Source organism: Micropterus dolomieu, linkage group LG09, assembly GCF_021292245.1.
Source record: "Micropterus dolomieu isolate WLL.071019.BEF.003 ecotype Adirondacks linkage group LG09, ASM2129224v1, whole genome shotgun sequence".
Lineage (NCBI taxonomy): Eukaryota > Metazoa > Chordata > Actinopteri > Centrarchiformes > Centrarchidae > Micropterus > Micropterus dolomieu.
This window is the reverse complement of record NC_060158.1, coordinates 1,257,762-1,272,262: the sequence shown is the minus strand read 5'-3', so window position 1 is coordinate 1,272,262 and position 14,501 is coordinate 1,257,762. Positions and strand designations below refer to the sequence as shown.

General features: G+C 39.1%; 1 protein-coding gene across 1 annotated transcript; it reads right to left on the bottom strand.

Annotated features, from left to right (window-relative positions):
• Positions 1–1,064: 1,064 nt before the first annotated feature.
• Positions 1,065–13,890, bottom strand: LOC123976699. Its single transcript, XM_046059048.1, has 8 exons — positions 13,879–13,890; positions 12,905–13,259; positions 5,432–5,560; positions 5,258–5,311; positions 4,616–4,726; positions 3,791–3,908; positions 1,328–1,477; positions 1,065–1,205 (listed from the first exon to the last, which is right to left on the bottom strand). The coding sequence occupies exons 1-7, from the start codon at positions 13,888–13,890 to the stop codon at positions 1,435–1,437; spliced, it is 822 nt and encodes a 273-aa protein (XP_045915004.1). The 3' UTR covers positions 1,065–1,205; positions 1,328–1,434.
• Between the last annotated feature and the right edge of the window lie 611 nt (positions 13,891–14,501).

The following is a 14,501-nucleotide window of genomic DNA, read 5'->3' as shown; positions in this document are numbered from 1 at the left end:
CGTCCACTTCCAATGCTTGCAGAAAAAGTGACAAAGCATAGTTATTTGACACTAAAGGTACCTTTCAGCGTCTCTATGGCTACGTTCCGATCTACAGTGTACATAAGCAGCACTCCCTACTCCCTGCTCATGAATGTCAGTTAAGGGAACTTCCTCAACAAAAATCCAATCGGAAGACCCTGCAACATCATCAAAGCACACGCCATGTGTTATCCTGGTAACGTAAGGCGCAAAGGCTGCGACTTCCTGCGAACTGATGAACTGTTGTTCACAGTGCCCTTAGAACTGAACATGTTGTGCTCCCTGCGGTTTGGAATCTTACTTAAAATGGCCGAATACCCTGTGCAGACCACTTAGCAGTGAAGTTCAGGGCGACTGGAACGCACCCTGGGAGATGCTTCTGGAAGTGTCTGTTTGAGACGCCTGGGGCCTCGTTCGTGTTAAAGGTGTTGACAGCCCCCCTACCCTTACCATAACCATCAAAAATGTTAGTGCCTAAACCTATAAGTCTCTGACTTTATGCATGTCAACTGTCTTACCCTACAGCTGTGCACCTAGCAGGTGGGGTTAGCCTCCTTATTGTTGCTGTGACGTTGCAAACGGTGGCCTTTCATACGGACGCTGAAGGGTACCTTTAGAATCAAATAATTACACTTTGTCATGCTGTCTTAAAGCATCAGTTACGACGCACTGAGACGCGTTGGTAATACACTCACTCTCCACCTGAATGCATTCTTATCCCATTAATGCATGTTGCATCGACTTTTTTCCTCTCTCAAAGTTTTGTGTCTCCTTTTCCTGTCTGCGGTCGTTTCTGCCTCTGCAGTTGTGGGGTCTGGATGTGGTTAGAATCTACCTACTATAAATATTAACATCATCCACATAACTATTACTATTAGTTTGTATTGATATTTGTAGTATTGCTACAACTGTTATTATTACTGTTATTATTTTACATGTGTATGTGGAACTACTGATTCCAAAAGCAGACGTGAGACAGCCAGTAAGTTTTAACAGTTTTATTAACGTATTCTCAAAAGTCATTTTGCATTTTGCAAGGGAAGGGGAAGTCCTCTGTGTGACTGGTCGGCATGGTAAGTGTGGTGTGGCAGGAAGGCAGCTGCATGGAGAAATGGCTTACAGCTGTGTGACTCTTGAAATGCTGGCAGGCGAACAAGCTGTTCAGGCAGAGTTGACTTCAAAGCCTAGAGAGCAGGAGACAGACACACTGGTTAGCAAACAGGTAGCTATCTCACAAGAATCATCAGGAAACCGGTAGCTACTAATGGTAACTCAGAACTGAGCTGAATGCTGACTTGAGACTTACTGTGCTCAACATAACAATCCGGCAGGGACTGGTAGGAAAGGCAGCACTGATAGGCATAAAGAGGATCAGGTGTGCCAATCAGACTGCCAAACAGGGGTGTGTACGCTTCAGCGCAGAAACCACCAAGGGTCACGCCCACTATAGGAGGATCTATTGACAGAAATACAAAAGATCCAAAAATATGTTTTCAGTGGTGAAGAAAGACCTTACATAATGAACCGTTGCGTTTTTATTACCTTAGAATGAGTCATTTCTATCTACATAACCGTGGGCACCCTTCTAATGAAGTCACGCTGACTGTGTTCGAAACGGGCTAAACTGCTGTCTCAGAAGGTGTCTAACAGGACAGCGAGGCATCGAGTGCTGTTCGAAACTGGTCAAACGATCTCTTCCTGTCTCCTGAGATGCCTTCAAGCTGCCCCAGTAACGGCCAGTTTTGAAGGCAGCATCAATGATGACTTGACGCTGACTTTTACCCATAAAGCAGCGCGTCTGCGGCCGGCGGAGCTTTCGAAAATTGGTCAAGATGGCGGACAGACGAGACGAATTTGTACACAAATATACATTTTTAAAGGTTTTTAGTAGTTTTCTCGCTTCGATTTTGGAAAATCTAGCGAGAACTAAACACTGAACTATAATATCAGCCCGTGACTGTAACCAACCAAGTTTGTTCAGTATGATTTCTGAGGCGTCTGTTAGCCGTTTGGCTTTTCAATAGCTAGTTAGCTTTTGCTAAGGCTAGCGTCTGCAAGACGGCGTGCTGACGTCCCACGTTGCCATAAGTGCTGCCCTAGAAGGCTGTTCGAAACTAATGTAAACAGAGCGGCCCTCACTTGAAAGTGATGCCTTCTGAGGCAGCTGTCTGTTACGGTATCGAGGCAGCGAGGCAACTGCCTTCCGTTTCGAACACAGCCCATGTTGCACCGAAATATTTGTACAGTAGCCCAAACAGCCAAACTGCTCTACAGAGCATGTTCCGTCACTATGTTCTTCTTTTCTTTATAGAATTCTGGCAGTATAGACGCTCATCACTACATTGAATACGTACAAAGAAGAAGAAGTAATAATATACAGCAGGGGTCGGCAAAGAAGTTTCCCATTGGGCCAATATTTTTAAGCCATTAAGCCAGCAGGCCAGAGTTTAAGAAATGATCATTTAAAACTGATGTATAGTGCTTGGTTAGCTCAGTCAGTAGAGAGCAAGGCCCTCACTTGGAAGGTTGTGTGTTTGATCCCCCCATTGGGTGAATGTTCTTCAACAATTTAATTATGAAGAGACTGTGTCACATGCTCGCAATAAAGCATGTGCTGCAGTATGTGCGTCCCCAACATCTCCAAGCAGAGTAAGTTCTTGCACTTGTCATTTAAGAGAATTCAATCTCACGACTCCTGAAGACTATTTAAGAGGTGTGTCAAGCAAGCCACAGACTCTTTTGAATGTCCTTCAGGATATTTCAAAAAGCTCTCGAATAAACTCGAAATACAGCATTGCTGCAAAAAACGTTCTCACGCTTTTATTTTGTGGGTTAAACCACTGAAAGTGATTATGTGAATAACTGCTGTCTTATTTCAGCACTGCCTTCAAAGTATTTATTTATTTATGCTGCTATCGAAGTACCTAATTCATATGGTATAATTTGATGTAATTGCTGGCAGGCCAGTTTTGGCGATGACCCATAATCACAGATGTTATAAAATATTTAGGTGGATTGTAATTTCATGTAACGTTATTTGCCTGCACTCTATTTTGGTTTTTGAACCGTATGAACAGGACCGTTGAGAGGACCCGAACGCTGGTATTTTCAAACCCGTGACTTTTTCTATGCGGTTTTGCTATTTGTCCACATGGAAACGCAGGATTGGGTTACTGAAACTGAACATTTTTGAAAAATCCTGCCAGGGTGAAGATTTTATGAAACCCCTGTTGAGGTTTTGTTGTGTAGACAGTAAAACTGGAGTTTTTGCCTTGCAACGTCAAAGAATTTTTTTTAAACGAATTACGGAAAACTCCGGTTATAAAAATACCCGTGTACGTGTGGACTAGGCCTTAGTTTCCTGCCCGTCCTGATTACCCTTGTGTCACCTGTGCTTCAGTCTGCCTGCATGTGTGTGTGTGTGTGGGTGTGTGTTAGTGTGTATTTGTGTGTGTGTGTGTGTTATTGTGTGTGTGCGCTCCTTGTGCGCCATGATTGCCTCATGTGTTCCACCTGTTTGCTCTCCCGCCCTGCTTGTCTGCCTGACTATAAATATTTGTCAGTTCTGGTCAGTCAGCTGTTGTATCATTATCTATTGAGTGTCCTATACCCCGGTTCATCTGTGGATTTGTTGGAGTTTCTGCCAGTTGTGGTTTAATGAGCTCAGTTCAACTTTATTGCCAGACTGAGGGTCCACTAAAAAAACACAACACTATACCGTAATGTTACCCTTGTGTTTTGCACTGACTCAGCTCTATTTTGGACTTACCCTGATCTGCAAGTGTTCATATGAATGTCAAAAACTGCATCCTGCTCTCCGGCGTCTTGCATTTGAGCCCAAAACTCTCTTTTCCTGCGTTTGCATTTGACTGGTGTGACAGTTAGACCTGTTGATTGATAGAAAAAAAAAATTAGTCAACAGAATTCCTGTTATCTAGAATTTAAAAATTAGAGTTGATAAAGAAAGGGAGACTTAAAAAGTACAATGTTTTCGCCTATTTGCTCTCCTTTCTTTTGCTGTGGTAGGAAATGCAAATGTCTCCTTGTTAAAACAACACAGTTCATAGTAAAGATGGCTAATAAGACTCCAAACAAACAGTTTTGTTTGTCTGTTTTTCTTATCGTGGTGGAATTTATTTACTTATTTACCTCAAAGTGTGATAGACTGTGCAGCTGTTGGGCAAAATACAGTTGCAACCTGGAAAATTTAAAAATCTTATTTTTGATTTCGCCTCACTTTTAGTTTGTCCCTGTGGCCGCAAAATAAACCCTTTGCAACACTAAAAGTGTTTTAAGCATTGAACTCCATTATAAAAGATCTTTCATCCATGAAGTGTTCATATTTGTAAAAATTTCCCAGAGCCTTTGTGATGTCATCCGAATGCAAAGTCTACAAGGGCACTTTTTTTAATTTTGATTCTTGACCTTATCGTTTTTAATCTAATTAAGTTTCATGCTCATTGACAGTTTAGCATTTTTAAATTTATAACATCACCTGCTCGCTCACATTTAATTTATGTGCACTACTTCATATTCAGTTATTTGATTTTTTTTTTCCATTTTAAAGATAAAAGTCCAGGTCTGGTTTTATTACCTCGTCTGTCAGACCTGTATCTCTTAGTGAACAAGAGGATTAGAAGGATGATGAAGACGAGAAGGAGGATGGCACCTATTCCAGACACCACACCATAAAGTAGTCGCCGGTCTTCAGGAGAAGATGGAAAACAAAGTATAAATTCACAACTACTTGCAAAATGAAATAGTACATACAGACATTATGCATGTCAGGTATACAGCAGTACAGTTTAGCAACCTCTAAACTCCAGTACTGTACTTTCATAAGCACAATTCATAATCATTTGGCAATTTCTATTGTATGCTATTTTATATTTGTACTCTTAATTGCATTTAATTGTAGCTACACCACATTTTCCATATTAAGATTTTATCTTATTAATATATGTAAAGTAGTTAAAATAACTGCACCTTTAACCTACAACATCAAAATGTTGCTTGTACATTAATGTATCAGTAATTATCATCATTTCATTAGTGCAGGACTTTTAGTCATGACACTTTTTTACACTGTGGTAATGTTACTTTTTCTTGCGTAAATGATCTCAAATGACCTTCATTTTAATATCCTATCCTAGAAAAAGTGACTGTGTTCTGATGTCAGGATGCTTCAGTCACAGACATCAAATATTAAACTAAACAATCTTCAGAAATATCTCACACTCTGAAGGTTGATCACTGAGCGCTGGCTGAGTGGTGGAAACTGTAGATGTTCCTGTAATGATCAGACATATTGGAAAGAATTATGCACTTCGTGTACATACATCGTATAATATTGTAGTCATTTTCTTTTCATGCTTCTGGGTAAATCTTTATTTCTTTATTCTCGTCATACCTGTGTTCATAAGCTGTGCAGATGGCGAAATGGCTGCTGGAAGAGCTTCAGGTGCGGATTTTCTTGCTGTTGGAAGTGAAGGAGTTGTTGAAGTCTCTGGTGGAGATGTAGTTGTTGGTACCTTATGATCTATAGTGAACAATGGAGGAAAAAATAGAGAGCTGAAGTCATGGAGTCTCTCATTCAGCAATTTGTTCATCTGTGACAAAATGTGTTCCTGAGGTTTACTTTTCATATCTTCACACAGATCAGCTCCACAACAACACTAATTTTTAGAAACTAAATCCTTCATTCAGGCAGCACAGTAGCGCTGTGGCCTCACAGCAAGAAGGTCGCGGGTTCAAACCCCGGTTCTGTGTGGCGTTTCCATGTTGTCTGCGTGGGTTCTCTCCGGGTGCTCCGGCTTACTCCCGCTGTCCAAAGACACAGGGACTAGATTGATTGTGACTGGTTGTTTGTCTATGTGTGGCCCTGTCCAGGTTGTACCCCGCCTTTCGCCCAATGTCAGGTGGAACTGGGCAAATCCATCTACCCAAATCTCATGATAAAATATCCAGCACACATTGAAGCTCATATTGTAAATGGCAAACCATCAGCTAAAAGGTAACGTTGTGCGTATGTGTACATATGCCTGTATTTGAATTAAAATAATATGCACTATTGTACTAAAGACTTTTATGTTAAAGGTATTGCCAATGTAAACAATCTCTGAAAGTCATCGTCTGCACGAAGGTTTTTTGGAAAATATGAAAAAACATTAATTGAATTTTGTAGATTACCAAACTATGTAGCTCGACGGGAACACAGTTAATAAGTAACATATATTTATCTAACTTGTTTTCTTTAAAATTTTTACTTAAAACTAAAGGCACCGCTGAGACCTACCACTCTCCAACTGACTACATGTTATTGACATCAAAAAACCAAATTAAAATAAAAGATAAATTGAAAATGCTTCATCAATACTGAAAACAGAACAACTTTATTAAAGTTTTTATCTTACCTGGGATCACCGTCAGCTCCACAGCTGCTTCATTATTAAAGAAGTATGTTCCAGCGTCTGAGACGGCAGCTCTGCTGATGTGAAGTGACTTATCTGCTGATGAACTGTATCGTTTCAGTGGGTCATGAATGTGTCTTATGTCTCTGTCTCCATCAACTGTAAGTATGTCAACTCTGTTTCCGTTTGTCTCTCTGCTCCACGTCACTTTACCCTCCACAGGGTGAGGACATGGCAGAGTGACGGAGTCCTTCGGCCTGATTATTTTATGCTTTTTCTCTGTAAAAGAAACACATTTTTCAATAAATTTGCATGCATTTTAAGAATTTCTACTGCGGTGAGCAACTCTCAGATCCATGTTCACCATTAGAGACAGAATAACATTAATCTGTTGAAGAAGGCCACTGCTCTCAATTTTATTTAATTTAATTTAAAACTGATGTTTCTAATCCAGTTACTTATATCCAGTTAAATATAATTATTTATCTACAAAGACATAAGAAAATTTTTGAAAGGCTTATAAAACATGTTTGTTACTCCACATTCAGAGAAATTAAGCTTCACCATCTGTAGTTCACTTCTGACTTAGGTTGGTGTAGACTTACTCACGTATGTCCACACCAACATTTTTCAGTTTCAGCCTGCTGTATAAACTAGAATAACATTTTTATCAAGACAGAACAAAGGTTTTCCGCATTATTCCAGTATAGTGTGAGGTATTGAAGTTAAGAAAAAGGCCTGTAGCTGCCTCAAACTAACTCTGCGGTAACTTTCAGTGTCAGTGTTCAGCTGCCAAATATACATCAGAGCTGTTGAAGTAGAGCATGAATGCTGGTTAACAGAGTTGTAGAGCTGTGATTAAATAACCATTTTATACTTGTAGAATCAAATAAAAAATAGTTTATGAATTCTTACCTGCGCTGACATTACAGCACAGAACAAAGGCGAACAGGCAGCTGTAGATCTTCATCCTCATCCTCACACTCACACGGACCGAAGTGACTGAACCAACAAACTGTTTTATTCTTAGCTGAGAAAAGGATGTGTAAACCGGACATACTGACATTTGTTTTTGTCTTTTCTGTGGTTAATGCACACTGATGGTTAAGGTTGTTTAAATATAGAGCATGATCAAATTTCCCTCACAACTAATTCTGTACCAGTACAAGAAAGAACCTGAAATAAAGACATCATCACCTTATGAAGCGGTTACACCAAACATAGTAACAGACAGTCGGGTACGTCCACATCCAGCAGGCACAGAGCAACATTAGCATCCCATTGGAGAGGAGTTTGTGTCCGAAGAGCAGCAACGGCCATCACAGCTGAAAACTAAACTAAATGCAGAGAACAGAGATGCTAAACAGGAAAAACAAAACCACATTTACACCTAGAGCGCTAACAACACAGACAATAACATTGTGCTCTAATGATGGCAACCTGTTTTACACTGGCTGCAAAATGTGACCACAGAAAGATCATTGCACATCACAATCTCCTTTTAAGGCATTTTAAGTCACCATGAATACTGGGTAAGAAAGCCAGGAAACACAGATAAGTCTGGGGCTTCACAGGAGAACTGTGGATTAGTAATACGACTTTTTCATCTGTCACTTTTTCAGTTTTCATATGTTTTTGTCTTTGATAATGGTGGTAGAATTATCTTTCAAAATTAAATAAAATATAAAATTGTACATATACAAATACAATTTAAAATGTAAATAGCATATTTTGTTAATCAACCAGACTCCGGTCTGACGGCTAGAGTGCAGGACTTAAGATCGGCAACAGGGCATCTGGACTGGAGGCCAGCAACAGGCAAAGACGGTACCCCTCTGGAGGTTGAGCAGGGGAATGGTAACATGATTATATATGAGTTATGTAAATTATATTGCATTTCTGTAAATGGACTCTGCTAAAAAATTACACACTGAACTTTAACTACTAATTTTATTTTGAAAGTCTAACAGGATGTTACATATTTATTATTGCTAACCATGGAGCCCCAAACCTGCAAAAACAGTGCTGAAGAGTTACCCAGTGCTTTATAAAATGACGCTTGGGTTGTTGACCAAGTGTCCACGTGTGTCAAGTTGGGAGTGAGAAAGTGTTGGAAAATCATGTCTTGTGGTTGTGGCTGCTGGAAACACTTTGAAAGGAGATAAGAAGTTGTGGAGAGTAGAAGCATCACATGTCCAAAGAAAACTCAGATGTACAGTATGTGGGGGTTTTTTAACGAAAGAAAACATGGCAAATACATTTAAGAGAAAAACAGTTCAACACACGGCTCAAGAAGGAATGTTCTCTACTTCGTCCTGAGCATTTTTTATTTAAATATATTTTTAAAAGTAGGAAAAAGTTTACTCTTGTCAATAATTAAGGTTTTGTTCTAAAAGTAATCAGAAGCAAAACATTGTTTGTATCTACTAGTCACAAACAGTCTGCTAAAGTTATAAGTCATCCCACTGTTACAGTTACGACCTGTCTCGTGTGGGCAAGGAAAGTAACATAGAACCAGATGGATTTGGTAAAAGAAAAGTTATTTATTGTAGCGCAAGAGTTTAACACCATGGATAACAGAGAAGGGGCCTGTTGGATGCTGCTTAAATCAATGAAAGCAATGTAACGAAAAGGAAATCTCTACTCAGAGAGAGAGTGATTAACCTGCACACAGTTATTAAAGCAAACAACTGAAAAGGTTTCAAAACCAAAACACGGATTGATCTATTGTGACTAACATTAAACAACTGCACAGACACAGCTGAATCAATAGTAAAGCTAATCCTAGGCCCTTTTCCCTTAGGCAAAGTTAACACTAATTATTCCAAGCAAACAGATCTCTGACAAAACCTTACACAGCGAGGCAAACCGATCAGTGGAAATCAGCAGTAAAATCTAATAAAAATCAACATAGGAGCATCTACAGCTTGTTTCAGACAGAGGCTGAAATGAAGAGCCAGTATAAGAAAGATATGAATCATGCAAGGCTGCCATACAGGAGTCACAGAACTACAATGTAGAGCTGGAAATGCAGTATAATATGTCTCCTTCAAGAACAGCTGATGTCAATTGCCATCTTCTGGTTGGAGGGACCCGCCTCAGGCTGCGCCAATCATTATCGAGCAGGCAGGAAGTAGTTGGGGTCGGCTTCAGCAGAGCCAATCTTCAACAGGCAACCTCACAGCTGACTCAGCATATAGTAACCTGCACAACGTCTCAACCACAGCACAGAAAATCGAGTAAAATTGTAACAATTACCTTTAATAAGCAAATACTGTTGTTTGGACAAAATAATGTAACTAATATTTACAGTAGATGCTACAGCTGTATGTTATAATTAAAGTATTATGAGTTTATATACATTTCATGGCATCAAGGCCCCTCAAAAACAGCTTTAACCTCCACTTAAAAACATAGATGGATTAATGAACAAGTCAACTGAACACAGGCGCAGGCGCAAAGTCAAACGACGAAACACAAAATGACTACAAAAAGATGCAAAACAACATATTCATCACTTTCCTACAGATGACTCAGAATTCTGTTTTTACCTGACAGAAACAAAATATTCAGGTGAAACTATGTAAATATTGTTCATTGTTGTTTCCCCAATTAAACGTGTGTGTGGAGTCACCAGCTGTGACGTACCTGTTGAAATTACAATCAACAGAATTCAGAATTCATTTTTGTTCCGGTTATTTAAACTTTTAAAAGTAGTTTTTGTAGATGTGCCATTTACTCTCCTTTCTTATGCTGGATTAGGAAATTGTAATTTATTTTATGGTAACACATTAAATGCCTCCCACCCAATTTTAAATGGAGCTAATGATTAAAGTTACCTTTATTATCTATATCGGGCTTTGGGATGCCAAATCAAAGAATATAGTGGCTCATTAGTTAGAGGTGTCTCTGTAAGAAGAAACAATAATTAATATAAACAGTAACAAGCATCTAGAATATTTGGTGTTGTATTAGTGTTGATGAGCGGTCAGGCTTTACCTGTATTGTTTCCCGTCTGTGGGCGGTTGCGGATCATGTAGGCATACAAGGGGCTGTTTTGGCTCGAGCCATCTAAATATTAAAAGATTTACCAAAAAGTAAATTCATTAAATAGGACAAGATGGAAAAGAGAGTGATGTTGGCTAGAGAGACAAACTATAACTGACACTAGTGCAACACAGTGTAGGTATTTATGAGGTAGTTTTTTTTTTTTTATTCTAATGATGAAATCATTCTATAAATAATGAAACTTAAACATAGTCATCGACATTTAAAAAGACAGAGCCATCATCACGCATTTGTTTTTCTTTCTTCTTTATCTCAAAGTAAAGCCTTTACACTGTGGTGCTAAACACAAAAAGACTCCTTATGGTGGCAGAATTTTTATTATAAGTTACCTGTGCAGTTTTTGGACCAGCAGGCTATCATCAAAAATAGAGTTTCAACTTTGGAAACAGTTAAAAATCTTATTTATTGTGCAGTGGATGGAACTTTTTTTTTTTTTTTTTTATCCAGATGGACAGAAAAGTTCTTAAAAATTCTAGAAATTACCTTTAAGTTGCATTCAGTGTTTCTGGGTTTTTAAAAAGACCGGCAGGAATGTGTCTTTCAGAAAATGATTGCTTACCCTGAGATTAACTTGATTTAACTAGATTAGTCTTGATTATGATAGAAAAAGGAAAAAATAAAAATCATGTCTTACTATTAGTAGTTTGAGACACTAATCCATTCATCTGTATATCATCATAGACGGGGTGTCTTCCTTCATTTCCTGCCAATCACAATTGTGAACATCACAATATTAGTAATCCAGTAAATAATCAGAGATTAACTGCTTTAAAACTGGGATTCTTCTAGCTGTGAAAACATGACTGTATTCTCAGCGTTGCTTCTGGTTTTTGTCCAAGCAGCTACTGTCACTACTGCAAGATAAATCCTTTACAGCACAAACTCCATTATACATTTTTTCCCCAAGTTTTGTGATCCCAATGCAAAGTCTACCAGGGTAAATTTATTTTATTCCCTTTTTATGAATTTTTTATCATGCTGCAAAGACAGTTTAACAGTTTTCAACCAAAAACATGCCCTGCTGCATTTTAAGATAAAAGTCCAGGTCTGTTTTTATTTACCTCGTCTCTTGGACCTGTATCTCCTAGTGAACAAGACGATGAGGAGGAGGAGGAGCACGAGGAGGACGATACCTATTCCAAACCACACACCATGAAGTAGTCGTCGGTCTTCAGGAGCAGATGGAAGACAAAGTAAAAACTACTTACAAAATGAAACAGTACATACAGACATAATGCATGTCAGGTATACAGCAGTCCAGGGTAGCAGCAACCTTTGGAGAAGACCGTTTACTTCAGTACTGTAAAAGTACAATTCATAATCACTTGGCAATTTATATTTTATGCTGCTTTATGCTTCAGTCATCATGCCCACTGGCCTTTAATCACTCTCTGACACCATGACTGTGTAGTTTAGCGCCGCTGTCTCCAGGTAAGCAAATAGTGCTGTTTCATACATGATGTGACTGGTTTCACTGCAAAAGAATTGAAGGAAACATAACTCACGGCCATCCACTGTGGTTTTTCTTGCTGTTGGAGGTGAAGGTGGTGATGAAGTTGTTGTTGTTGTTGGTTCCTTATTATCTTTAGTGAAGGATGGAGGAAACAATATAGAGCTGATGCCACGACATGTCCAGCCTCTGTAACTCAGTGCACTCTCTAATTCAGCATTTTGTTCGTCTGTTGATCTGAAAAAATGTGTTCCTGAGGTTTGCTTTCCACATTCTACAGCACAGTAGTAAAGTTCATACTTTTACTCTACTACATATTGTAAATGGTAAACCATGAGCTGAAAGGGAATGTGATATACGCCTGTAGTATCAAAGTTAAACCTGTTCTGCATTAGCTGATTTTTACAGATTACCAATCGATGGAGCTTGACGGGAACACAGTTAATAAGTAACGTCTATTTATGTCACTTGTTTTCATTAAAATCTTAAACACCAAGGCCACGGCTGAGAGTTCAGGGGTGTGAACACTTAACAAAGAAACGTTTTTACACTGACGTGTGTGTTTTGTGCCAAAGAGTAAAGCTGAAGTTTTATATTTTCTTTGCTCTGGGTTGTGTTTTTGGGTCAGAACCTGCACGTTCTGAATCATCACAACAACATACTGTTGAGAAAGGCTCTGTTCTACGGCTTTATTTTTAGTTGTAAGTAGAGTTTAAAAAAAGTTTCCTTCTCTCTTCAGCTCTCCTTACAGAAATAGATATTACAACATCTTTAATACGTCACAAAATGATTCACGTGATTGAAAAACGAACTACACCACGTACAGTCATTTTGTTGAGACTCAAAACTAAAACCACTCCCCAACTTACTACACGTAATTAACTAAACTAACAAAATTAAAAATAAAAGGATAAACTGAAACTTATTTATTCATAGTGAAAACAGAACATGTTACCTGGGAGCACCGTCAGCTCCACAGCTGCTTCATTATTACAGAAGTATGTTCCAGCGTCTGAGACGGCAGCTCTGCTGATGTGAAGTGACTTATCTGCTGATGAACTGTATCGTTTCAGTGGGTCATGAATGTGTCTTATGTCTCCGTCTCCATCAACTGTAAGTATGTCAACTCTGTTTCCGTTTGTCTCTCTGCTCCACGTCACTTTACCCTCCACAGGGTGAGGACATGGCAGAGTGACGGAGTCCTTCTGCCTGATTATTTTATGCTTTTTCTCTGTAAAAGAAAAACATTTTTCAATAAATTTACCTGTTTTAAGAAAAGCAGTATTTCTGCTATTGTGAGCAACTCTGATCTATGTTCACCATTAGAGACAGAATAACATCAATATGTCCAATGCAGTGGAAACACATTGAAGAAGGCCACTGCAAAATAAATAAAGTTGGATCCCTGACTGTCCTCTACCTGGTTCTACCAGAATCCATCCATCCATCGTCAACCACTTATCCTGCATACAGGAGCCAATCCAAGCTGACATCGGGCGAAAGGCAGGGTACACCCTGGACAGGTCGCCAGTCCATCGCAGGGCCACACATAGACGAACAAACACTCACACTCACACCTAAGGACAACTGAGGGTCACCAATCAACCTAGTCCTTGTTGACATATTCAGCTAAGCTTCAAAGTAAGCTTGGCCGTCTGTAGTTTACTTATGAAGCTGCTACATAAATCTAATATATTAAAACTAAGGTTCTCCTTTTGTGTGGCCGTGAAAGTTAAAAAGACAACCTTTAGTCTCCTCAAACTAACTGTGATCGTTCATTTTCAGCGTCAGTGTTCAGCAGCCAAATACACAGCAGAGCTGTTGACATTAACCTGCGTTAATATTAACATTTTAAAATAATTATATCAGCAGAGCAGAAGCTTGAACATGACTGCTGGATAAAATAAAAAACTTAAGTAAAGTTCTTACCTGCACTGACATTACAGCACAGAACAAAGGCTAACAGGCAGCTGTAGATCTTCATCCTCATCCTCACACAGACTGAAGTGACTGATCAAACAAACACTGTTTAATTCTGAGAAAAGGATGTGTAAACCGGACATTATCGTCTTTGTCTTCTTGTGGTTAATGCCCACTGATGGTTAAGGTTATTTAAATATAGAGCATGATCAAACTTCCCTCCATTCTGTGCCAGTACAAGAAAGAACCTGAAATAACTGACTAAAAGACAAAGACATGATCACCTTATGAAGCTGTTATAACAAACATGGCAACAAACAGTCGACTACTTCCACAGAGCAACATTAGCATCCCATTGGAGAGGAGTTTGTGTCCATAACAGCTGAAAAAGGCAGAGAGCAGAGATGCTAAACAGGAAAACCACCTTTACACATAGAGAGCTAACCACACAGACAATAACGTCACGATCTAATGATGGCGACCTGTCGGAAAACATCCAGCTTGTTGTTAGCTGAGAACTGCTTGGTGTTTGTCTTAAACTGGCTGCAAAATGTGACCACAGAAAGATGACTGCATGTCACAGTCTCCTTTTAAGGCATTTGAAGTCCACATGAATACTGTGGAAGAAAGCC